Below are 27,156 nucleotides of genomic sequence, written 5' to 3'. Positions count from 1 at the left end.
ACTAAATAACTGCTATTGCTTCGTCAGGCTCAGGTAAATGAGTGAATTACAGGAGAAGGTTGCAGTCACACTTGTGATGTGATGTGATTAATCTGCATTAAAACAAACAAACAAACAAAAATCAAAGTGTTACCAGATTTCCAGATTAAATCACATGTGTTAATGCTAGTGTTAGGCTACGTGTTAAACACTAGGCAAAAGCCATGGTAGGTGACACAAGGTCCTGTCTCATGAAATTTGGCATATATGTGTACGCCATTATTATTTTATTATATTATTTTATATAAGTTTTCAATTGTTTTTGAGCCTCAGATTATACTAGGATGCTTATTATAAGAATATTTTCAAATATCATGGGTGTGCCATACAAGTCCAATTGAAAATTCTGCTTAATTTTTCCTTTTTTTCAAATTTATATACATTTTTTAAATATAAATTGTATTTAAAAATATCTAATTAATTACATGCTCTATAATTATTAATCTGCATTAATCACATTTAATCACACATATTTAAGTAATACGTTTTTAAAACTGTACACTTAATTCAATTAATTTAAAATTCGATTAGATCAGTCCACTGTTAGCATGACCTCTCTGTTGGACCTCTGTTGATCTCTGTTTGGTTCTACAGGACCTGTGTGAAGTCAGAGCTGGACCAGCAGCAGACCTCAGAGGTAAAAGCTCTGCTCTGATAGTCTTAAGCCATCAGAAGCTGCTGATAAGCGAAGGCTGCGTAAGGTTAAGCCGATATTAATAAACTCAAGATTATCTGTCTCTATGCCAGGCGGGCCTAATCCTCCGCTCCGAGAGGAGACAGATGGCCCTCAGAGAAACAAAACACAAACGTGATGAAACGTGAGGGACGGTGAACGCACTGTAGATCCTCCTCCCAGCTGTAGATCCTCATATTTACTGTTGACATTTGCAATATTTGGCGGTAATCTCGAGGCGAATGCATTCTCTGGACTTCATTGCTCTGAGTCGTCATGTAATATTAATAATCTCTGAATAATCATGTAATAATCATCTAAAATACATTATAATTAAGCAATAATACACTCGAGGATCATGCTATAATGTGTAATATTGGCACTGCTGTGCTGCAGTACCGTCATTTTCCCCGTAATCTGCCCCACCCCCGCAGAATGCGTGAATTGCTGATAAGGCGCAGTTTAATCTGATATATTAGCCAGATAATATACTGCTACGAACAAACACTGTCTCGGCTGCTCCTCCATGCTGTTTACACACTAAGAGCTCAGTATGTGCATCGTTCACTGCTTGCAGCTGCGTGACTCTGAGTGTACCGTTAAAAACACTGTGTTTAAAAGCACAGATGCAAATTTTCTGTGTTCTGTGTTAAAGCAGCTTCACACTGCACACTGCCAATCAGAGGAGACAACGTGCTCATGTGGTTTATTGGTGAGTATTTTGGTGCGTTTAGGTTTATATGCCTGTGTGAAATCAAACCAAGCAGAGGGAGAAACGCTTCAAATAAACAATAAAACTCATCAACTGATCTGGATCATAGAAACCTAAAATCTACAGGTGTAAAAACGCTCTTTTATACTCAGCTAATTTGGATCTAATTAAAAAAAAAAACCCTTACAAACAAGCTGAGATTTATACTTTATAGTAAAGTAGTAAAAAGTTTTCTATATTTAATTTATCATGCATTCTTTATTCCAGCGCACCACGTTATGGCTTTATCCACCCTCAAACATAAATAAGCATATACCTGTATTGTAATTGATACAACTAATATAAATATAATTGCATTTTACATTTCTGTACATTCTCATATTTACTTTTATTTATATTTAAATATACACTATAGAAACTTCTTAAGCGTCTTAAGAAGAACAAATGCGATTAATCACAGTTATTATTATAATATTAAAAAATAAAATATAGTGACAGGCCGAAAGTAAGTAAAGTATGGCATACTATGCCTTGCTTCTATTATTAAAAATATATTATGCAATCCTTCGCACTGAGCATACACACACACACACTCCACACACTCCACTCACACTCACCGGTGCTGATGGGTTCCTCACAGTCACGCTGGGCGTGGTGGCCCTCAGTGCTCCGCTCACCCCGTGGTAGTACTTGAAGCAGATCTTGGTCTCAGCTGGAGGAAGAGGAGGATGAAGAGGAGCAAGAGGAGGAGAAAAGAAGAGGAAGAGGAGGGAGAGAGAGTAAAGGTCAGCCAGAGTCAAGACCACCTGTACTTAGTTCACCTGGTGTCTGTTTGCTTATTATTGATGTTCCTAACCTGTCCTGTTCAGATAAAGTGATTAAGATAAGTTGCCCATTAACTGGGTCACAGATGACCCTGTATGATTAAAGACATTGGCATAGGAACCGGAGCGGGTGGGTGGGATGTCTCAGAAACAGGTGGATTTGCCCCTCCCCCCCTCCCAAAAAAAAAATACAGCAGAAAAAGCAGATTATTATGCACTATACTACGCTGCCGGATTCAGCACCTCCGCCAGGAAAAGCACCCTCTCTCGGAAAAAGGTGCAGGTGACGTTTCTTTTTCCTTATTTCTTACGATTCAGCATAGCTTAGAACAGTATCTTGGGTAATTCCATTTTCTAAGTAAATTAAAGCCTAGAAGATGTGGGTGTGGGCTCCCAAGAGGGGGTGCTTTTCCTGGCGGGGTTCTAAAATCGTCACCACAGCGCACTATTTTTCGCACTATAAGGTGCACTGGATTATAAGGAGTATTACTTATAAGTAACTCTGAACGGCAAAAGAGCTAGCGCTTACCACGGCTAGCGGCTAATGCTAATACTGCTCCAGTCTCGATGCTGGAGAACTAAACTGAAAATCCTGTATAAGTCGGTACTTCAGCGGAGTGGCTTTAATGCTTTTTACAAACTGAATGGTAGAATTCATACATAAAGTACACTGAATTAAAAGGCGCACTGACGATTTTTGGGAAAATTAAAGGACTTTAAGTGCACCTTATATTGCCAAAAGTTCAGTACTATGATTTTGAAAATCAATATAGTATTTTCAATACAAAATATTGCAATATGTTACGATATCAATATTTATTAGAACCTTTTTCTTTCAAAATTAAGGGTATAATATATACAAAAGTACTGAAATCAGTGAATCTGTCCATCAGCACTCCAGTGGTTTCACTGGTAATGGACTCTTCCATCAGGGATTTATCTTTTTAAATAAGAGCCTGCGGCTTTCACAGTAAGTGGATCATCCTTTGTGTGGTACCACCACTACCTGACCTGCTTCTGCTGTCCGGGCCATCACAAACAGGCTGAAGAAGGATGTCCTGATCTGATATGAACAATCAGTACTTGACCTTTATTAGTATCAGATATCAGCATCAAGCTTGATCTGACATTTACCCTATTTTGCTCTGTTTACATTGATATGATGTTGCTATGGTATTCCAGGCACAGTCCATGGTGTTGCTGGTTGTTATAGTGTTCCTACAGCTCTGAAAAAAATAAGAGTCCACCTAAAAATGATGAGTTTCTTTGATTTTACCAAATTGAAAACCTCTGGAATATAATCAAGAGAAAGATGGATGATCCCAAGCCATCAAACCAAACTGAACTGCTTGAATGTTTGCACCAGGAGTGTAAAGCATAAAGTTATCCAAAAGCAGTGTGTAAGACTGGTGGAGGAAAACATGCCATATTGATTTCTGAACTCTTAAAACTTTATGAATATGAACTTGTTTTCTTTGTATTATTTGAGGTCTGAAAGCTCTGCTACTTTTTTGTTATTTCAGACATTTCTCATTTTCTGCAAATAAATGCTCTAAATTACAATATTTTTATTCAGAATTTTGGAGAAATGTCTGTAGTTTATAGAATAAAACAACAATGTTCATTTTACTCAAACATAAACCTAGAAATAGCAAAATCAGATACACTGATTGTTTCAAACAAGAGTGGTCTCTTAAAGGAGTTGCTATGGTGTTCCTATATGGTTGCTAAGGAGTTGCCACTGAGTGGTTGACTGTTGCCACAGTGTTGCTACGTGGGTGCTATGATATTCCAAGTTATTTTTATTTACTTGCTGTGCTGCTGCTAGGTGATTCCTATAGTGTTGTTAGGTGATCGCTAAGGAATCCCATATGGTTGCTGTAATGGTGCTGGGTGATTGGTGTGGTGTTGTTAAGTGGTTACAATAGTGTCCCAGGTGGTTGCTATGATGCTGCTAGATTATCACTATGGTTTCCTAAGTAGTTACTATGGTGTTTAAAGTGATTTAGGTGGTGCCCCAAGTGGTTGCTCTGGTATTTCAAGTTGTTGCTATGATGCTGCTAGATTATCACTATGGTTTCCCAAGTAGTTACTATGGTGTTGTAAAGTGGTTAAAGTGGTGCCCCAGATGGTGGCTAAGTGTTTGCTCTGGTATTCCAAGTTGTTGCTATGATGCTGCTAATTGATCACTATGCTTTCCCAAGTAGGTACTATGGTGCTGTAAAGTGGTTATAGTGATAGGTGGTCGCTATGGTTTCCCTGGTTGATGCTATGGGGTTGCTATGGTGTTGCTAGGTGGTTGTTGTCATGTTGATAAGTAGTGTTGGTATAACAAAGTTGCCAGCATTTAGGCCTGAAGTCATTGGTGCACCAACATAATTCCAAAGCTGATTTTTTTTACGTAAAATTCCACGTAAAGTTGCTTTAAAACATTATTTTATAGATTAGAAAAACATGGTTATGATGTAGTTTTTTAAGGTGTTATCAGCACGTCTTTCAATACAAACGTGCTGACTGAACATGGACACCAGTCCACGCAAACAGCCACGGCTCATTACAGCCCAAAGTGCTGAGTTTCTCCTGGATTCACGACTTGGCTATAAATAGGCCCACCTCCTCCACCCCCGACCCTCCACCACCTTCCACCCCCCACATACAACCCCACCCCCACCTATACATGGATTAGTTTACAGCTTCATTAATTCCACACTGCTGAAGACTGCCAGCGGCAGCACTTCCTGTTAGCAATACGGCTGATTGATAGCGGAGAGGCGAGGCTGAGGCAGAGGCTGAGGCGGCTGTTTGTGCCTCTGTTTCTCTCTCTCTCTTTTTCTCTTTCTCTTTTTCCTGTACTTTCTCTCTCTCTTTATCTTTGTCTCTCTCCATCTCGTTCTCGCTCAATTCACAGTAACTGCCTACAAACACTTAGCTACACTATAGCCAGCACCTGGAGTACCATATCAGCCACCTTCTATGACAAACACTATAACAAGACTATAGCAACCACATAGAAACCACTCAGCAAAACCATAGCAACCACCTGGAATATCATAGTGACAACCATTTAACACCACAACTATCTATCTATCTATCTATCTATCTATCTATCTATCTATCTATCTATCTATCTATCTATCTATCTATCTATCTATCTATCTATCTATCTATCTATCTATCTATCTATCTATCTATCTATCTATCTATCTATCTATCTATCTATCACAGTGACTGCCTATAAACACTTGCTACACCATAGCAAGCACCCGGAGTACCATATCAGCCACATACTATAACAAACACTTAACAAGACTATAGCAACACTCTGCAAAACCATAGCAACCACTTAGCAATCTACTTTCTCGCCCTCTTTATCCCAGTCGGTCTATGTTTCCCTCAGTTTCTCTCACTCTGTCTTTCTATATAGCTATGGAAAAAAATAATACACCACTTAAAAATTATGGGTTTCTTTAATTTTCCCAAATTTAAAACCTCTGGAATATAATCAAAAGAAAGATGGATGATCACAAGCCATCAAACCGATTTTTTGCACCAGGAGTAAAGGCATAAAGTTATTCAAAAGCAGTGTGTAAGACTGGTGGAGGAGAACATGACAGGATGCACGAAAACTGTGAATAAAAACCAGGGTTATTCCACCAAATATTGATTTCTGAACTCTTAAAACTTTATGAATTTGAATTTGTTTTCTTTGCATTATTTGAGGTCTGAAAGCTCCGCATCTTTTTTTTTGTTATTTATCCATTTTTCATTTTCTGCAAATAAATGCTCTAAATGACGATATTTTTATTTGGAATTTGGGAGGAATGTTGTCTGTAGTTTATAGAATAAAACAACAATGTTAATTTTACTCAAAAATATACCTATAAATAACAAAATCAGAGAAACTGATTTAGAAACTGAAGTTCTCTCTTAATTTTGTCCAGAGCTGTATCTCTCACACTATCAAACAGACATTTGTAGAAGCTAATAGAGAATAATACAGAAGTCAATACGGATGCTCTGCTGACTCACCCCGAGTCACCTAATCCCTCTCTCTCTCTCTCTCTCTCTCTCTCTCTCTCTCTCTCTCTCTCTCACAATATATTCTGCTGGAGGGGTGGGTGGTGGTGAGGGTGGGGGTTGTAGGAGAAATCCTCCCACTGATAAATCTGCTGCTGTATATTCAGCTCAGCTGCTCTCAACCTGAGGAAAGCGAGAGAGTGATCGGCTTCGATCACCCTGATAATCCCCTCTAATGATCAATCAATCAAGAAAGTGTGGCTGGATCTCCCTATACTTCCTATACTTTACACTGATCGGTTTGTATAATCTTATCAATTTGGCTAAACCTACAATTATTTACAGTTATGTACAACTGGATATTTCCAAATCATTACTCAACTATTTTAAATTAAGTAGACCTTTCCGGGCACATATACATTTAAACAAAGATTTTTAACTTATGATAACGATCATATTATGATTAAATTGCATGTTCTTCATGTTGTAGGCTGTAAGAACAAGCATCATTGTTCATTGTGCTCTATACTCTTCTCTCTATCTAAATCTGTATTTTACTAAAATGAAATCAAAAAGAAGACTAAATACAAAATGTATTTCTTATAAAGCAGATACTGCCAATAGAAAAGGACCTTATTCTCGAAAGATCTAATAATTGGGGCTGAATTTTAGTAAAAAGCCTTTTCTGGACTGTAAACTCTTTTTTATACACTTAAGGGGCCCTATTTTAGTGATCTATAGCACACTGGTCAATTGCATATTTACTTAAGCTGGGTTTAGGGCATGTCGTGTGTCTTTGGTATCGTGAGGATGCAAAAAATACATCTTGCTCAGCTCAAAATGTGCAAAAAGCAAGAACTAATAATCTTAATTAATTATGGGTGTGTTTTTTTTGGCCATAACATGAAATAAACCAGTCAGTGTATCAGTTGTCATTCCTTTTAAGAAGCAGGTGAGCTCTGACTTTGGCGCGTTCCTATCTTAACAGCGCTTCTCAGCAGAGGAAACTGACCAGCAGATACACCAGCAGCTCGTTTAGAGGAACAGCAGTGTTATTTTATTCTTTATTCTGTTTAATGTTGAGGTAAAAGTTGGGTTTGTGCACCTATAGGTATGAACTCTGATGATTGACTGTTGTCAGGGTTTTAATCGGTCAGTGGCGCTCATGTGTTTTCCACCGACAAAATAGAAAAAGGGCAGATATTTAACTGAACACACCTCACTTCCAGACCACCACACCCATCAGTGTAGATTTATTTCGTAACTCAATAAACGCTATTTTAACAGCACAGGTGCAAGGCGTGAAAATATACTGTTGATGGGGTGTAAGATAGCAAAGAGCATCGCAACACGCCTTATGCATTATGAGAGAGTCCTTAATTTAGTAAGAAACCAATGAAAAGCCTGCCATACTGAACCAGAGCAGCTCAGTTAAACACAGATACAGATACATCACCATACAGTACAGGCCAAAGGTTTGGACACACCTTCTCATTCAATGCGTTTTCTTTATTTTCATGACTATTTACATTGTAGATTCTCACTGAAGGCATCAAAACTATGAATGAACACATGTGGAGTTTTATGTACTTAACAAAAAAATGAGCTGTCCTCCAAAGTCACCAGACCTGAACCCAATCCAGATGGTTTGGGGTGAGCTGGAGCACAGAGTGAAGAAGGCAAAGAGCCAACAAGTGCTAATAAACACCTCTGGGAACTCCTTCCTTCAAGACTGTTGGAAAACCATTTCAGGTGGCCACCTCTTGAAGAAGCTCATTGAGAGAATGATGCCAAGAGTGTGCAAAGCAGTAATCAGAGCAAAGGGGGGCTATTTTGAAGAAACTAGAATATAAAACATGTTTTTTTTTGTTATTTCACCCTTTTTTGTTAAGTACATAAAACTCCACATGTGTTCATTCATAGTTGTGATGCCTTCAGTGAGAATCTACAATGTAAATAGTCATGAAAATAAAGAAGGTGTGTCCAAACTTTTGGCCTGTGCTGTATCTCAACACAGCTCTGTGTTACAGCAGCACAGCTACAGATAGAGATGTGCTGCTTCTGCACTGTACGCCATATAAAGATGAGAAATCTTTGAGCCAGTCTGAGCTTCTGTTCTGCACCGTCATACCCACCACACTGCTCTCCACCAGCGAGGAGGAACCAACCACCAACGCTATAAAAACATCCTTTATTCATGAGATTTAGGAGCAGTGTGCTGTATGCATTATTGAGGACATGAAAAAGGTCAAGAGGTGCAGCTTTATGTTGGAAAACATGCAGAAAAAGGAAAAAAAACACTATATGGACAAAAGTATTGGGACGTTTGCTTTAGGGCTGTGTCATATATAGTAGTGAGAAAAAGTGTTCACTACTTTCATGATTTCTTAAAGGTGGTTAACCCTCCAATCCTCCTGAGTGTGAAAGACTCGCAGTTGTTGCTGCTAAGCAACCAGTTTTTTCATTTTTTCCACACAGGTATGTAGGTTTGGAGTTGATGGTCAGTGATGGTTTGGAGAGCCATGTCATCTGCTGGTGTTGGTCCACTGTGTTATATCCACAAAGTCTAAAGTCAGATGCGGATTTCGTTTTCCAGCAGGATTTGGCACACTGCCCACACTGCCAAAAGTACCAACTGGTCTTATATAATATTCTAATTTTCTGAGACACTGATTTTTGAGTTTTTATTAGCAACAACAATTAGTCATAAAAGAAATAAGCTCTTAAAATAGATCACTCTGTGTTTAATACATCTATATAATATATTGTCGCTGTTCAATGAAAAACACTTATCTCCATTTTTGTCGATTTTTAGTTTTCTACATCATTTGAACACACAAACTGTCCCTTACACTGTGCCAAAATTTCTTGATGAACGGACCAATAGAAACTCTTCAAAATGACCTGAAATAAACTCTTTTTACATTGACTTCCATTGGAAGTTTACATGTTTTTTCTCTCTCGTGTAAAGTTGCTGTTTTGGAGATATTTTGATCTGAATTAGTGAAATTAAGTAACTTTTCATTGATAATCTATTTTTTTGAGATACACCTGTATATTGTGTTATACAATTTACTTGTTATATTTACTAACCCCATAAATGTCAATACACCAATAACTGACATGCCAAAAGTCATGGGATAGTTGTATAATCACAAAGCGATACAGCGATTAGTAATCACAAAGTGATACATCTTATACTTATACTTGTGTAAGTTGTGAGGTGTTATCATGTGATTGAGGCTGAACACCTGCCAGCAGGCTCGTGGCAAGTGTTTTATGTGAATTATGGCAGTTTGATTGAGGCCTAATAGTGGGTCACAGTGGACAGTGATTGCAGTTGGTGGTAATGATAGTGACCGGCGTCATCTGGCTACGATTGTCCATGTGAACAGATAAACCACTCTGGCATCCACGTTCAAAGCAGGAAACCCCATCCACTTATCCCATAGGTCATTTTGGCGTCCTAGTCCTGAGTCCCATTACTTTTGGCATGTCCCTGTATAATCAGGACAGTAGCTGGTCAGACTGGAGTCTGTTCCAGTCAGTGTTGGACGTGAATAGCTGCAGTGTGGTTGTTTCCATGGCATCCTGCGGCAGTAATGGTCCATCTCTAGTCCGAGTGCTGGAATAACAGCCTGCTGAGATCAAACCCAGTCCACTAAACACACACCAGCACTATCAACCCAACCCAGAGCTGCAGTTCACACTGAGACCCAGCTGAACTACATCTGAGGAATGGTCTTGGTGTGTAAAGTTTAAAGAGATTTTTATCAAAAGGATGTGTGTGTGAGTGTGGATATCTATGCATGCTTCCTTCTGATATTGTGATAAGATATTTAATCCCATGACGGACATCCAAAAACCCTTCTATCCCCCCACTGAACACCTCCTTTAAACAAATTGTAACTAGTCGAATTTCCGTTTAAAGGTTTCGCAAAAGTTATGCGCAATCACGATATTTCAGCAGAGTACAATTGTGAAATAAGTTACAGTCATATGAAGAAACATATAACATAGTATTAGGTAATAAACATTGTATAGGATAGTATAAGTAGTGTAGAGAGAAACATATGGTAATATAGGGAGTAGTAAAAGAAATGAAAGGGTAGTATAATGTAGTATAGATCAGTATTGCTTGTTTAAGGTAGTATGAGGTAGTACAGGGCATAGAGTGGTATAGGACGTAAACCAGGAAGTTAGCCACTTAAGGTAGAATAGGAAGAAGTATAGTTTAGTATAGGGTACTATAGAAATTAAAAGGGTGGATATGGTAGTATACAAAGTATAGGTAGTATAGTGTAGTCTAGGGGGTCTAAGGTAGTATAGAGATTATGGGTGGTTTAGAAGAGCATAGGGAATTATATCATAGTATAGGGAGCATTGGGAGCATAAGAGTTATACTATATATAGTATATGGAGCTAGGCAGTATTTGGTACTATAAAGTAAACTACTACAAAATATAGAGTAGTATAAGGTAAAACTGGGTAATAATGGAAGTTTAGGAAGTATAAGGTAGTATAGGGTAAAATTGTGAGTATAGAGACTATAGGGTAGTATAGTATAGGGTGGTATAGTGAATATAAGGTAGTATAAGGTGTTATAGAGGGTAGTACTGGGTAATACTGGATGTTTAGGGAGTATAAGGTACTATAGAGTAAAATAGTGAGTATAGAGACTATAGGGTAGTGTAGTATAGGGTGGTATAGGGACTATAAGGTAGTATACTGTGTTATATAGGGTAGTAGTGGGTAATACTGGAGGTTTAGGGAGTAAAACCTTTAAGGTAGTAAAAGGTAAAATAGTGAGTATAGAGACTATAGTATAGGGCGGTATAGGGAATATAGAATAGTATAGAGTGGTACATAGGATAGTATAGGATACTGTAGAAATTGCAGAGTAGTATAGAGTAGCACTGGGTAGTACTGGGAGTTTAGCGAGTATAAGGTACAATAGTATAGGATAGAATAGTGAGTATAGAGACTATTAGGTACTGCAGTATAGGGTGGTATAGGGTGTTATATAGGGTGTTATATAACATAGAAATTAGTAGTAAGTAGTACTAGGTAGTACTGGAAGTTTAGGGAGTATAAGGTAATATAGTGTAAAATAGTGAGTATAGAGACTATAGGGTAGTGCTGTATATGGTGGTATAGGGAATATAGGGTAGTATAGGTTGTTATTTAGAGTAGTATAGGGTACCATAGAAAGTATAGAGTTTAGAGGGTTTAGGGTAGTATAGGGTAGAATAGTGAGTATAGAGACTATAGGGTAGTGTAGTATATGGTTGTATAGGGTGTTATATAGGTTAGTATAGGGTACTACAGAAAGTATAGACTAGTATTAGGCAGTACTGGATGTTTAGGGTTCTGAGTATAAGGTAGAATAGGTTAGAATAGTAAGTATAGAGCCTTTAGGGTAGTGTAGTATAGGGTGGTCTAGGGAATATAGGGTAGTATATTTTAGAATAGAGTAGTATAGGGAGTACAGGGTTGTATAGGATATAGGGTAGTGAAGGGAATATAGGTTGTATCGGGTCATATAGGCTGGTCTAGGGTAGTATGGGTAGTATAGAGGAGAACATAGTAATATAGGGCAGGATACCAAATATCATTAATATAGGGGCCTATAGGGTGTGAATATGTTTATGTTTATGTGTTTCAGATATATTATTTTTATAGGCAATGCTTCTATACAGGGACTAGAGAAACTGTGTTATGTATTAACCTGTGTATTATTTTGAAGGGGTGTCCACACATTTTTAAACATATGAAGTGTCTGATCTTTTCAGAAACTTAATCTAAATTATGAATATTTATAGTCAGGAGGTAGAAATCCCAACAGCTTTACGTGATTAGATCAGAAGATAAATATAAACACTTACGTTCCACGAAGTAGGAGTTGGCCTCAATCTTCCACACGATCTGGCCTTTGTGCGAGCCGTTGACGCCGCGGTTCTTATAATCCAGGAAGTTCTCTGACAGCACCTCGTCTGCAGAAGAGAGAACGATGTGTCAATGAGTTCTTTCATCTCGTTTCTTTTTTTTTGTCCCTCTCGTACCTTTCTGATGGGAGCACAATGGCATTCTGAGTGACTGGTGGATCTCTAATGTGCACATTTTTGAGGCGTGCAATTAAACTGTCGCTCATAAAAGAGCCTGGAGCAATCCGTGTCAATTAAAACGAGAGCTCACACAATTAACAGATTAGTGTGTAGATTAGCAGATTCAAGGCTCGCTCATTCATACACACACACACACACACACATGCTCACACAGTGAAAGGCTGAGGCTCTGACAGGCTGGCTGGGGAGATTAGCGGGGAATCTACAGCGTTTGATATTGTGAGGCAGAGCGAATGAGGGAGATTTAGAGTCCCAGTACATGAAACGAACCCCATGCTCTACTTCGCCTCTATTCACCCCTCAGTCTCAGTCTAACACGCCTCTACAGACTACATCTGACACCCTGGACGTGACTCGGGCCAGACGTAGTAAAGCCTTTGTGTCTGAAACCTGTTGCAACTTAGGCAGAGGCAAAGTTCGGGTTAAAGATAAATTGGCTCTACTTATTACAGATGAGCTCTTATCCTCCTTTCACCCGGTTCTTCACAATTTACACAATATCCATAGAAACAAGCAAAATGGAGAGGTTGAACTATTTTGACAGAATAAGCAGTTATCCACCTATTGAAGGCTGAAATCTCCATATCGCCATATGGCTGAGAGTGCAAACTCACTAGACAGTTTAAGGAAAGCATTACAGAGCTATGTTCAGACTGTCTTTGGCGTCAGCATTTCAGACGTTGTCTAAAGCAACTCTTGAAATGCAGTGTGTCATGATTAGACCATCTGTAGAGACAGCCTGTTCCAATCATCAGCCAGGCAAATTAGTATAGAGAGTACAGTTTAGTACAGGGTAGTATAGAAATTACAAGGGTGTATAGGGTAGTTCAGAAAGTATCTAGTAGTATATATAGTATAGGTAGTATACAGTAGTAGAGGGGGTATAAGGCCATATAAGGTACTATATATCATATAGGATAATATAGAGTAGTGTAGGGGGTATAGGGTAGTGTAGGGAGTATAGGGTGGTGTAGGGGTATAGGATAGTATAGTGAGCATATGGTAGTGTAGGGGGTATAGGATGTATAGGGTAGTGTAGGGGGTATAGGGTAGTATAGGGAGTGTAGAGCAGTATTGGGAGTAAAGCGTAGTGTAGGGGGTAAAGGGTAGTGTAGGGGTATAGGGTAGTATAGGGAGTGTAGAGCAGTATTGGGAGTAAAGCGTAGTGTAGGGGTATAGGGTAGTGTAGGGAGTATAGGGTTGTATAGGGAGTATAGGGTAGTAGTGGGGGATATAGGGTAGTTTAGGGAGTATAGGGTAGAATAGGGAGTATGAGGTAGTGTATGGGGTATAGGGTAGTATAGGGTAGTGTAGGAGGTATAGGGTAGTATAGGGAGTATAATGTAGTGTAGGGAGTATAGGGTAGTATAGGAATTAAACGGGTGTAAAGGACAGTAAAGAAAGTACATGGCTGTACAAGGTATTCATAGTATAGGTAGTATAGAGTAGTCTAGGGTGTATATGATTGTACAGTGAGTCCAAGAAGTATTTGATCCCTTGCTGATTTTCTTTGTTTGCCCACTAATAAAGACACTATCCTTCTGCACTTTTAATAGTAGATATATTCTAACATGGAGAGACAGAATATCAAGACAAAAATCCAGAATATAATTTTAAAGAATATATTTTAATTAATTTGTATTTCAATGAGGAAAATAAGTATTTGATCCCTCTTGCCAAACACACTCAATACTTAGTGGCAAAGCCTTTGTTTGCAAGCACAGCGGTGAGACGTTTGTTGTAGTTAACCACAAGTTTAGCACACACACCAGGGGGAATTTTGGCCCACTCTTCTTTGCAGATCCTCTCTAAATCATGAAGGTTGGTGGGCTGTCGCTTGGCAACTCTGACCTTCAGCTCCCTCCATAGATTTTCGATCGGATTGAGGTCTGGCGACTGGCTGGGCCACTCCATGACCTTAATGTGATTTTTCTTGAGCCAATCCTTTGCTGTATGTTTAGGGTCGTTATCATGTTGGAAGACCCAACCACGGCCCATTTTCAGATCCCTGGCAGAGGGGAGGAGGTTGTCCCTCAGGATTGTGCGGTACATGGCTCCATCCATCTTCCCAGTGATGCGGTGAAGTAGCCCTGTACCCTTGGCAGAGAAACCCCCCCAAAACATTATGCTTCCACCTCCATGCTTGACGGTGGGCAGTGTTCTTGGGGTCATAGGCAGCATTTTTCTTCCTCCAACCATGGCGGGTGGAGTTGAGGCCAAAAAGTTCAATTTTGGTCTTGTCTGACCACAAAACCTTCTCCCAATAACTTGGTTCATCTTTCAAATGATCATTGGCATACTTGAGGCGCGCCTCCACATGTGCTCTCTTCAGCAGGGGTACCTTTCGGGCACTGCAGGATGTGAATCCATTGTTGCGCAAAGTGTTGCCAATTGTTTCCTTGCAAACTGTGGTCCCAGCTGCCTTCAGGTCATTTGCTAACTCCTGCTGAGTGGTTGCAGGACAATTTCTGACCGTTCTCAGCATCATTGCCACCCCACGAGGCGAAATCTTCTTTGGAGCACCGGGCCGAGGTCTGTTGATTGTCATGTTATACTCTTTAAACTTTCTGATAATTGCACCAATAGTTGTTACTTTCACATCCAACACCTTACTAATCTTTTTGTAGCCCATTCCAGCTTTGTGAAGGTCAACAATTCTGACTCTGAGGTCCTGTGACAGCTCTTTGGTTTTACCCATGTTGGAGACTTGAAATCTGTGTGATCTGTCTGATTCTGTGGACAGGTGTTTTTCACACAAGTGATTAGTGAGAACAGGTGGCTTCAGGTCAGGTAACAAGTTGATTGGGAGTGTCTAACTGGTCTGTAAAAGCCAGAACTGCTAATGAATACTAAGGGATCAAATACTTATTTCACTCCATGAAATACAAATCAATTAATATATATTCCTTAGATATTTTCTGGATTTTCTTTTTAATATTCTGTCTCTCCATGTAAGAATACATCTACCATTAAAAGTATAGAATGATCATGTCACAGTCTCTAATAATCTCGCAGGATCTTGTTGTAAATCTAAATCTAAACAACTTTGTTGATGAGGTAGAGCTCGCTGACTCATCGCTGTACGTGTGATATATCTGTCTTAGTCAGGAGGTCCCACACACTGCCAAATAAACACAACCCAGTCACACTTCGCAGAAAGACAAGCACAGAATGAAGTGCATGAATAAATGAATACCTGTAGAACACATTAAATAGGAGCAGGCAGCAACAAACAACACAGCCATCTGTATAAGCAGCCAAGAGGGAGCACTCAGGCGTACGTTTCAGCGCTCCATCTTGCTTCAGCGAGCAATTACACCATGCACTCTGCAACCCAACACACTGCCAGACTGACTGAAGGGCCTGGGTGTTTCGTTTTTGTGGCATTTTTTATTTTTCATCATTAAATACAGTATATTATATGTGACTAGTATCATGTCCCATGACTTTTGCCAGAGTGTTGAATGTAACAGCACCCCGGTTGCTAAGTATAATATAGCAATTGGCCTGAGCCACATGTGCCAACACCCTGATTAAAGAATATAGTATGGGAATCGGCCCAAGCCGCATGTAGTAACATCCCAGTTGCCAAGTATAATATGAGAACTGGCCAGAGCTGCGTGCATCAATACCCCAGTTGCCGAGTAAAATATGGTAATTGGCCAGAGCTGCGTGCACCAATACCCCAGTTGCAGAGTATAATATGGGAATTGGCCAGAGCTGCATGCACCAATACCCCAGTTGCAGACTATAATATGGGAATTGGCCAGAGCTGCGTGCACCAATACCCCAGTTGCAGAGTATAATATGGGAATTGGCCAGAGCTGCATGCACCAATACCCCAGTTGCCGAGTACAATATGGGAATTGGACAGAGCTGCGTGCACCAATACCCCAGTTGCAGAGTATAATATGGGAATTGGCCAGAGCTGCATGCACCAATACCCCAGTTGCCGAGTATAATATGGGAATTGGCCAGAGCTGCGTGCACCAATACCCCAGTTGCAGAGTATAATATGGGAATTGGCCAGAGATGCATGCACCAATACCCCAGTTGCCGAGTACAATATGGGAATTGGACAGAGCTGCGTGCACCAATACCCCAGTTGCAGAGTATAATATGGGAATTGGCCAGAGCTGCATGCACCAATACCCCAGTTGCCGAGTATAATATGGGAGTTGGCCAGAGCTGCCTGCATCAACACCCCAAATGCCAAGTATAATATGGTAATCGTCTCAATCCGCATGTGCCAACACCAAATTTTTTGGTTGCAATATGAGTACAATATGGGAATTGGCCAGAGCTGCATGCACCAATACCCCAGTTGCAGAGTATAATATGTGTATTGGCCAGAGCTGTGTGCACCAGTACTCCAGTTGCAGAGTATAGTATGGGAATTGGTCTGATCTGCCTGTCCCCACACCTCGGCTGCTGAGTATAATATGGGAATTCGACCCGAGCCAAATGTGCCAACGCAGTTACCATATCCAAATTCCACCAAAAAAATAATCTACATAAAACCCCTTTCCACTCACCAATGAGGTACATGCCGATCCAGTCGCCGGCGTCCACCTCCTCCTTGATGTCCCAGGTGAGGGTGATGTCCGGCGACTGGCCGATGGCGTAGTGCGAGGTGCTGGCGGTCAGCGTGGAGCGGCTGTGCGAGGTCACCAGGTCCGTGTCGCTGGTGGAGCGCGGCAGGGTGGCCGCCAGCTCCTCGGGAACGCCGTTCTGAAAGTTTACGTTGGGGAAGTGCTCTGGGTTGAAGCTGTGCCGGATGGGGTCCTTGCTCCGGCGCCGGCCCTGCGAGGAGCGAGACGGGGAGGCCATGGCCGCCAGCCCGAGAAACCGGTTCTGGTACAAGTTCTGAGGAGAAATAGAAGACAGACAGAAGATATGTAAGAACAGTAGAGTGGATTCCAGATCTCAGTGCTGGGAACATCAGGTTCCAGAGGTATCTGTAGCCAGTAGTCTACATTATATTACATGTATTTATTAGTGGTGTGTTTTGGAAAGATCCTGGCCAAATGTACCATGATACAGTGGCTATGTTTTAATTTGTGGTGTCAATCGATCAAAAAATGCAATCAGATTAATCACAACATTATTCTGTGATTCACTGAGATTTATTGCACTTGTTCTACTTAAGAAGCAAGCTTTTATAATGGATATTTAAATTTAAATTAAAGAATGAATGTAAGATTCTAGTATTTACTTGTATGTTTGAGGAGAGATAAAGCCAACGTGGAATGCTGGAATAAAGAATGCATGATAAATCAAATAGAGGAAACTTTTTATTACTTTATTATAAACATTTCAGCTTGGTTGTAAGGATTTCTGAATTAGGACTTAATTAGCTGAGTATAAAAGAGCGTTTTCACACCTGTAGTTTTTAGGTTTCTATGATCCGGATCAGTTGATGATTTCGTTTATTTGGAGCGTTTCTCCCTTTGTTTGGTTTGTTTTCACACAGGCATATTAAACCTAAATGCATCAAAATGTGCACAAATAAACCACATCAAACATTGTCTCCTCTGATTGGCCAGAGCTGTCTGGTGCAGGCATAAGAAAATAAATATAGTGAGAAGATTCTGTGTTCCAGAGTGTATATCTGTGCAGCGTAAAGCTGCTTTAACTATGAGCGCTAAAAAAATTGGCGAGCAGCACGCTGCACATACTGCACTCTTAGTGTGTAAACAGCATGGAGCAGCAGCAGAGACAGCATTAGTTCATAGCAGTATATTATCTGGCTAATATATCAGATTAAACTGCGCCTTATCAGCAGGTTAGCTCAATTAAAAAAAGAAGTATATTTGATAGCTGGGTCAGATCGAGAGCAGATCACAATTTCACCACAAATGAACCGCTGCAGAAAAAAGGAGACGGGGATAATTACAGTGGAGGTTGGGGACAAATTGGTGGCATAATTTACGCTGACAACCCTATTTTCAATATAATGAACTACATTTTGACACTGTAAGCAAGACTTATTATTGTGATACTTATGAAGCTATGAAGATATTTTCTTATACCACTAGTATATATAAAAATGTACAGAGGAGTACTAATTTAAAATGAAATAAAGAAAAAAAGAGTATCAGTACTCAAGACCATGGCATAAGCATGGACAATACAGCACAGATATATTATGAAATTAAAAAAAAGGTTGTTTGTCACATACATAGTCACACAAGATAAAACTAACAGTGAAATATTTGGTAATGGAAAAAAATTGAGCTTTGGAAATGGATTTTTAAAACTTTAAATGTCCAAAACCTCTGTCTTTAGTAGTGCTGGGCGATATGGGAAAAATCATATATTACGATATGGAATTTTTTATATCACGATAACGATATATATCATGATATACCACATTTGAGTAAATTCTTGCTTAATTTTTCAAATGAAAACAGATGAGGTAGATTCAGTAGCTAATTTTTTTTTTTAATTTAAATTGAGTTATCAAAATAAACTCAATTAACTCAAGTATCTGTCAAATAACATAAAGCAGTGTCATTTCGCTTTTTTTGCGAGTTTATGCAAAGTGACCACGCCAATACATTTCATCGTAGCTTACTTTATATATTTGCATAAATAATGAACAAAATTACTGTAGAAACAATAGGGACGATAGAAGGTAAATAGTAGCACGATAGACCCTTTTCTGTCATCCCCACAATATTTATTGTCATATCGCACAGCACTAGTCTGTAGTAAATCAGTGCTGGAACAGATGGTGTACAGTACTCTCTACTACAGCATTTACACACTTTTACACACACAGCGCATTCACACTTTCATCATCATAATAACTAGAAAAAGACACAGATAAAACTCAGAGAACTCTGTATTAAACTATTAAAAGTAGAAAGTCTTCTTTTCTTTAGAGAAATTACAGATGAAGCCAGAGAGCGGTGAGTCCTGTTTCCTACACCTTCAAATAAAGACTCTTGGAAACTGGAGAAAAAAACTGATACAGGAAGAGTCACGTCTGGCTGACCCACATGGAAACAGCAGCTTTAGCCTTTAGCTCAGATTAACATGACTGGACTGAGTCTCTAAATATAAGTTCTAAAATTTGTGATCCAACTGCATATATATATAATATAAAGCTACAGTCACTATGGGATCTATTCATTTGCTGAATTGTTCCATATTGTACTCTACATCTGTCATATTACATGATGACACTATGGCATTTCTCTGTCTACCTCATCCTTCATCACTTTGTCTGTATTAAAGCTGAAATACAATCCACCACACTATACAGGTTCCTGTCACAGGGCTCCAGAGCTACTACCATTACAGCTCTGACATTTTTCATCTCATACCGGCACACATGACCCTGAGCATGAAATTACCCGTACGAGGAAGCCAGAGAACAGTCATGTCATGCGCGGCGGTTCTGCCGAGTCTGCAGGACCGGCATCAGTCAGACTGAAACAGGAAACGGTAAAGTGGCCCTCCAGGACAGAGTTGAGTAAGGGATGAGAAACCACAGCTGAGCTGCAAGAGGAAGTGCATTATTTCCTTTGAGAAGCAGAAGAAGCAGCAGAAGAGGATCAGGAGCATTAAGGGTCTTATTTCCCCCCAGACACTGTGCCCAAGCCTTTTAGGCTAGGCCTAATCCAGTGACTGGACTGGGCCTTCACCTCCGAGTACTGGTAGCATTGAGCAACATTTGATAGGGGATGGAGACCTACTGTAGCAACTGGCTAAATTGGGAAAAATATCTGTATCTTTACAGATTCAATCTAAGAACCTTAATAAGCATAGGTTAGGCACAGACAGTAGTCGAAATGAGCAAGGTCAATACTGGTAAATAGCAGCAAGAGGGAGTAAACATACCAAAAACGAGAATCAGTCCAAGGGTCACAAACAGCAGGGCAATATCAGAGATCAGGCAAAAATTCAGGGTCGGTAAATACAACAATACTAGGTCAAAAATGAGAGAGCTAACACACACAATGGGACAAATGCTTTGTATGTGGAAAAAAATAAGAGGCCCCTTCAGTTTATGAATCAGTTTCTCAGATTTTGCTATTTATAGGTTTATGTTTGAGTAAAATGAACATTGTTGTTTTATTCTATAAACTACAGACAACATTTCTCCCAAATTCCAAATAAAAATATTGTCATTTAGAGCATTTATTTGCAGAAAATGAGAAATGTCTGAAATAACAATAAAAATTCAGTGCTTCAGAGAAGTTCATATTCATAAAGTTTCAATCAATATTTGGTGGAATAACCCTGGTTTTTAATCACAGTTTTCATGCATCTTGGCATCATGTTCTCCTCCACCAGTCTTGCACACTGCTTTTGGATAACTTTATACTTTCACTCGTAGTGCAAAAATTCAAGCAGTTCAGTTTGGTGGTTTGATGGCTTGTGATCATCCATCTTCCTCTTGATTATATTCCAGAGGTTTTTAATTTGATGAAATTAAAGCAACTCAAAAATGTTAAGAAGTAATCCACATGGTCCACTTACTACTCCACATAGTGGCTCTATAATTAAATGAATAGGGTAAACCTGTAGTGAAGAATATTGGCTGTTAAATACTATGAAACTGATGCCAATAAATCCATAAATCCTGGTATTTATTTGCTTATTTGGGAGTATTTTATTCTCTTCAGTAACACAGATGCTGTGCCATATTGTAGAGAATTGTCTTGTAATATAGGCTACCAAGTATCACAGTAGGGGTGGGCAATATTATATCGTATACAATATATCGTGACAGAAATATCGTGATATTAAAAATCCATATTGTGATAATAGAGATGTTCTGTCTTAAAAGTAGTCTATTATTTACTGTGAAGCTTTAAGTGTATTTATTGTATAATTGTTTTAATTTGCAGTTTATATGCATGCACTAAATATTCTGTAATATTATTTGCTGCATTATATTATTTTACGCTTTTTTTATTTATTTTGCCACATTATGATTATGCTGTTATACTATATTCCTGAAATGAATTAATTATTTTAGTTTTCATATATCGCCAAGTATATTGTTACTGCAAAAATACCCTGAAATATCGTGATATTATTTTAGAGCCATATCGCCCACCCCTATATCACAGCATCACAGTATCATGATAACATATTGTGATAGTATCCCTATAATTGGGACACCGAAACAATTAATATTTTTTTCCCTGTAATCAAGGATATTACAAATATTTTAAAACATGCTTTTTATTGCTGTGAGGATTTGATTGCATTCCAGGCAGTGAGTGAGTGACACCGCTATGGTTGTGGTGTATCAGTGTGTATGGAGCTGATATAAGTGTATCAGACTCAGATTGCTGTATTTGGGTTTTTGCACACATCAATGTCACTTCTAGGTTGAAAGTAGGTTCAGCGCCCAAAAATATCCAGCCAAGAGCAGCTCAGTGGTGAGAAAGTGAGTTTTAATAAAGAACCAGAGGACAAACGCCACAAACTGTGCATCTACAGGTGGGGGATGGTCTATAACTGTCCAGTCAGTATAAGGGGTGGGACAATATACCATGGGCATTGTGATATATAGACTTGTTTTCTTTTGTGATACATTATAGATACGTCTCGTCAAATAACAATATTTTTATTCAATTATAGACTCTCTAAACTATTTAAGACTTGTTTGTCAAATCCATTATTTCTTCTATTTGCTTATTTAGGAGTATTTTATCCTCTTCAGTAATACAGATGCTAAGAAGTATTGTAGAGAATTGTCTTATGATACATTGATTATCGCAAAATCATTATGTCGTGATATCATCATTATCATGGGCAATGTATTGTGATAATATCAGCAACTCGGTTCTGATACATCAGCTCACAGATGCCTTGTGCTGATCACCATCACCCTAGGAGTGATGAGGGGAAAGAGCACCATCTACTGTACCCACCCAGAGAGCAAGACCAATTATTGGTTATCTTATGTACTGAGAGTGAGGATGAACACTGGAACATGTGCAGTGTTCTTTAGCTTCTAAGGGGAACATGACAAAAGTCATGGGACACAATACTACACTCCTGTCTCATGACGTATAAAGTGTATAGGGTGATTAATGTTCAATACCTGTGTGTATACAGTGTATTTATGCCTGTTAGAAGCACTGGGCAGTTTACAGTCTCTACTTTTAATTCAGTCCTGCAGGGATGGGCACATTTAAACAGGGCACAAAAGGGGCAAAGGTAAACATGCCAGTCCTCACTGGAGTACAGCAGCTTTAACAAGACAATAGAGAGATAGAGAGAGAGAGAGAGAGAGAGAGAGAGAGAGAAAGAAAGAAAGAAAGAAAAGAAAGTCTGTGCTCTGTGCTGCAGTCTGAGCCTCTCCATTCTTCACTCGTCCTTTCACCCTCTGAAAGAGAAGGCATCCTTCAGCTCTGTCTGTCTGCCCTGTCAAAACCCTTGATGTATGTGTGTGTGTGTGTGTGTGTCTGTGTAAGCTACTGTATTGAGGAGACTGTAGCTATATGTATCTTCTCCTTGTCAAGGCTATGACAACGATGAATTTACGATACTGTTATTCTGAAATACTCAATACAGTCCCCTCCGAAAGCATTGGAACAGTGAGACCAATCCATTAATTCTTCTGTGGATGGAAAGCATTTGGGTTTGATATTAAAAGATGACGATTGGCTGTTGTCTAGGTTCACTAGGATCATCGCTAGACAATTCACTTGGATACTTCGCAGCATTTGTGTTACTGAAAAGGATTAAATACTATTTTATTGGTGTCAGTTAGGGGTGGGCGATATGGCCCTAAAATAATATCGCAATACTTGTTTTCAAAATTGTTTTCAAAAATACACAATACATTGCAAGAAAAAAATATATATATACATACATATATATATATAATTGTATTATTACATACAATATAATATTGCACACCCCTAAGTGAGATATAAAAAAATACAAGAATTTTATCAGATTTGTAATAGAATGTAATTCAGAATGTCATCATACTAATAATAATGCACTCCAAATATCTCCATATATCCAGGATTAAAGTAAAATAAATGATACTGGACAGATTTAATCTGTCTCTTGTAGATATATAATGGGAAATTGGATGAGTAATATGCTGAGTAATATTTTAGGGGTATAATATCGTTCAAGATATTTACAAATTTTGACGATATTATCGTGTACGATACGATATGACACACCCCTAGTGTCAGTTTCAAAGAATTTAAATGTAATATTACAGAGTTTCTCCCCTTAAATCATACTTATAATGCTATATCCAGCAACCAGTCCAATCTGACTAAATGAAACAAGTTCTAAATGAAAACGGTATTTTTAATAAACTCCTGAAGACAGAGCTCTTCAAAGAGCACTCACTCTCCTAACACCTCTAACTAACTACCTTCTACTACCAGATCAGGAGAATCTGTCACTATCTTTAATAAACTCCTGAAGACAGAGCTCTTCAAAGAGCACTTACTCTCCTAACACCTCTAACTAACTAACTACTTCTGATCTCATTTCTTGCCCTCCTTTACTTCTCTATCCCATTATTTCCCTTTAGGCCCTGTCAAAAAAAATGTCTTTTTGGACAAAAGCGTCTGCCAAATGTAATGTAGCGTAAAAAAAAAAAACGTCTGCCAAACGCCATCAATGTAAATGTAAAATAAACATCTCATTAGTGCCAAGTTTCCTGCGTAGGGTGTAAAGTTATAATGACTCATTATAAAGAAAAAGTCTTTCCCCATCTCCAACTTTTCTCCCAGAAAGAGCCCTCCATAAAAATACACAGTGCTTTTATTAGATCCGCTAACCCGTATTGATAAAACTCTGAAGCAGCTCTTAATCAGCCCTTGAAAACATAAAAACTCTCCAATAAAAGACTCAAAAAGTTGCCATTCAGAGCCACTCTTCACAGACAAAAGCCCAAATCAGTGCGTGATCACCAGTTTCCTCCTCGCCTCCGCTTCACTTATCTCGTCACCAGCCACAGTCTCAGCTTTTATGCAATCTTGCCATTGTGCAATCTGGAGAGCAGGAAGGGTCACACTGTGTTTAAGCCACCAGACCTTAAAAAAAACAATCCACCCACCTTCTGCTGTGTGACATCTTGCTGTGTCTGTGTCGGCCACGGTTTTATGTCCAGTGATATTTCAGCCAGAAACCAAATTTCCACAGATTTTCCCATTAGATTAAATGCAGCTGATCAGCCAAGACATTTTTGGTGTCAGAAGTGTGCTGTTCTTTCGTTTTTAGCGCTGGCGCTGCAAGGCTAATGTAGCAAACAAGTAATTTCCCCACTGAAAAAACAGCATGACTAAAGAGTGGCCAAGCTTGTTGACCATCATGACAAAGATCATTGGCCATCATCACCAAACTGTTTGAACATCATGGGCTCTATTGTAAACCCTGTGCAATGCACGTTGAGATGCTCATTGCTACCTTACACCCTGTCAACAGTCTATTTTCAAGCCTTGCACCCATGCCATTGGTTTAGAAATTAATTAGTATTCTACTACAATTAGTATACTTCTTTTAAACTAAAATAAAGCAAGTATGTTTTTTTTAGTTTACTTTTTTGCACTCAAAACTAAAATCATAAAATCTGTTTTAGCAAAACAAAATAAAACTTAGATTTAAACAAGTAATCAGTGATGGTATAGTTACTTTGAAAAAGTAATCCGATTACTGATTACTGATTACTCCTTTAAAAAGTAACTTAGTTACTTTATAGATTACTTGATTTTAAAAGTAACTAAGTTACTGTACAAGTTACTTTATTAGTTACTTTCAGCAGCTGCAGACACCACCTCCCACCGCCTTAACATAAACATTATAACCAGTTTTGCCAATATTCCCTTTATTGGAAAACGCCTTTTTTACAGCAACAATGTATCTCTAGACATTTAAAGTTGAACTATTTCCTGAAAAAAATATGTTTTTATAAAAATAAAAGACCATTTCTCTTGAATTAACTTAACATAAATAATTGTTTTTTATAAAAAATAAAATGTTTTTTCTTGATTTCCCTTAACATAAATATGTTTTTATAAAAAATATAAAATAAAGAAAGTCTTTCCTGACCTGACATATTTAACACTGTCACTGTCACTGTGGTTTTACAAAACAAAACCGTGTATATGGTCTAGGCTGACTTCATGTGTATTTTTGATATTTTCGCTTAGTTTTATTTTATATAATTACATGTTAAGAGTGAAACAGTGGAGTGGGGGGAGTAAACCAGTGGTTGAACCTCATGTAGTCAAAGTTTACTGTATACTTCAAGTGTACAAGTAGTAAACCTAGAGTACATTACTAGTTTACATCTTTACAAGTTTTATTTTGGCCCATATTAGTAAAATAGTTGTGTACTCAAAGTGTACTACTTGTACACCCAAAGCATACCTAAAAGTATATTTTATGTAATAAAATTGGGCCAATTTAATCTTAAAAAGTATTAAAATAGTGCACTTACAACTCTACTATAAGTACATTGATCCTAGAATACTTACTACATAATAGGGGTGGGCGATATGGCTCTAAAATAATATCACGATATTTCAGGGTATTTTTGCGATAACAATATACTTAATATAGCATAAAATAATATAATGCAGCAAAGAAATATTGCAGAATATTTAATGCATGCATATGAACTGCAAACTAAAACAATTATAGCCTACAATAAATACACCTAAAGCTTCACAGTAAATAAGAGACTACTTTTCAGACAGAACAGCCCTATTATCACAATATGGATTTTTAATATCACGATATTTCTGTGTCACGATATATTGTATACGATATAATATTGCCCACCCCTACTACATAATATAACTTAGTTTATTAAAATAAACTGTAAGTTTAATTTTTTTTTTCATAAGGGATGGTCATGTACAGTATGCATACATATATCAAACATTTACACTTATAGCAACAAATAACAATCACTATTTATCATGTATATTTTATGTTTAATTGATTTCAAGAGTGCAGCACTCACTAAAGCTGCTAGTTTATGCTAATCAGCTAACCTGCTAGTCTGCAGTAATCCCCCACACAACCCTTTTAGCTTTTAAGTTTAGCTTAGCTGCTTAGCTTAGCCTCGCCTGCTCTGTAGTCTCTAGTGGATATCTAAGCTTCTGTGACTACAGTTTGACTGTGTAAATAGGATTTGGTCACTTGCAGCTTGAAATCTGAACAGCTAATCGAATCTAAAACTTAATCAGATTTGAGAAAACAAATCTGGTTTGCTCATTGCAGTGTGGATTAGGCACCATACAGAGACTATGTAGCATAAATTTCAGTCCAAAACACTGAGGAAACAAACCTGAGACACCAAATCTCAGGCATAATTTGATTAACTAGGTTAAAGCAGCAGTCCTTAAGATTTTTTCTTTTATATTGAATGTATTGGTGTTCCTATGTAAAAAATAAATGGTTACCTGAGCAACCACTGTGTTGCTAATAATGCTGACCCTTGTAAAAAAGTTGGGTGATACAAAGATAGATACATTTGGAGAAATAAGCATTGCAGCATGTCTTGTGCAGTGTGTAAGATAGGGTCCTTTGAGATTAGCTGGATAAAATGCAGCACATGTTACATAAAATGACTGTATTTAACTGTAGCTTGTTTTAATTCTAATGAAGAGCATACCCCACTTTGGCTGATATAGTAGCAGACATCTACAAGTTGCACTTTTTTTTTTTATTGAGGTAACCCCGGACGTGGACTTGGAAAATCCCCCGCCCCCCAAAAAGCGTGTGCATATATATGTCACATTAACTCACCTCAACATG

At 38.5% G+C, this 27,156-nt stretch overlaps 1 protein-coding gene across 2 annotated transcripts in view; it reads right to left on the bottom strand.

Moving 5' to 3' along the window:
* Positions 1-27,156, bottom strand: part of hecw1b (HECT, C2 and WW domain containing E3 ubiquitin protein ligase 1b) — a 295,654-nt gene that overhangs the window by 257,551 nt on the left and 10,947 nt on the right. For both annotated transcript variants that reach the window (XR_007438544.1, XM_022678700.2), the window contains exons 2-4: positions 16,926-17,256; positions 12,151-12,258; positions 2,042-2,136 (exon numbers count right to left, since the gene is read on the bottom strand). Coding sequence is in view for 1 of the 2 variants with exons in the window: in XM_022678700.2 (XP_022534421.2) it covers positions 2,042-2,136; positions 12,151-12,258; positions 16,926-17,256 (534 nt within the window). In the remaining variant the exon portion in view is untranslated. The remainder of the gene's footprint in view (positions 1-2,041; positions 2,137-12,150; positions 12,259-16,925; positions 17,257-27,156) is intronic.

This window comes from Astyanax mexicanus, chromosome 4, assembly GCF_023375975.1.
Source record: "Astyanax mexicanus isolate ESR-SI-001 chromosome 4, AstMex3_surface, whole genome shotgun sequence".
NCBI classification, from domain to species: Eukaryota; Metazoa; Chordata; class Actinopteri; order Characiformes; family Acestrorhamphidae; genus Astyanax; species Astyanax mexicanus.
The sequence above is the reverse complement of the archived record's forward strand: the minus strand, read 5'-3'. Positions and strand labels throughout refer to the sequence as shown.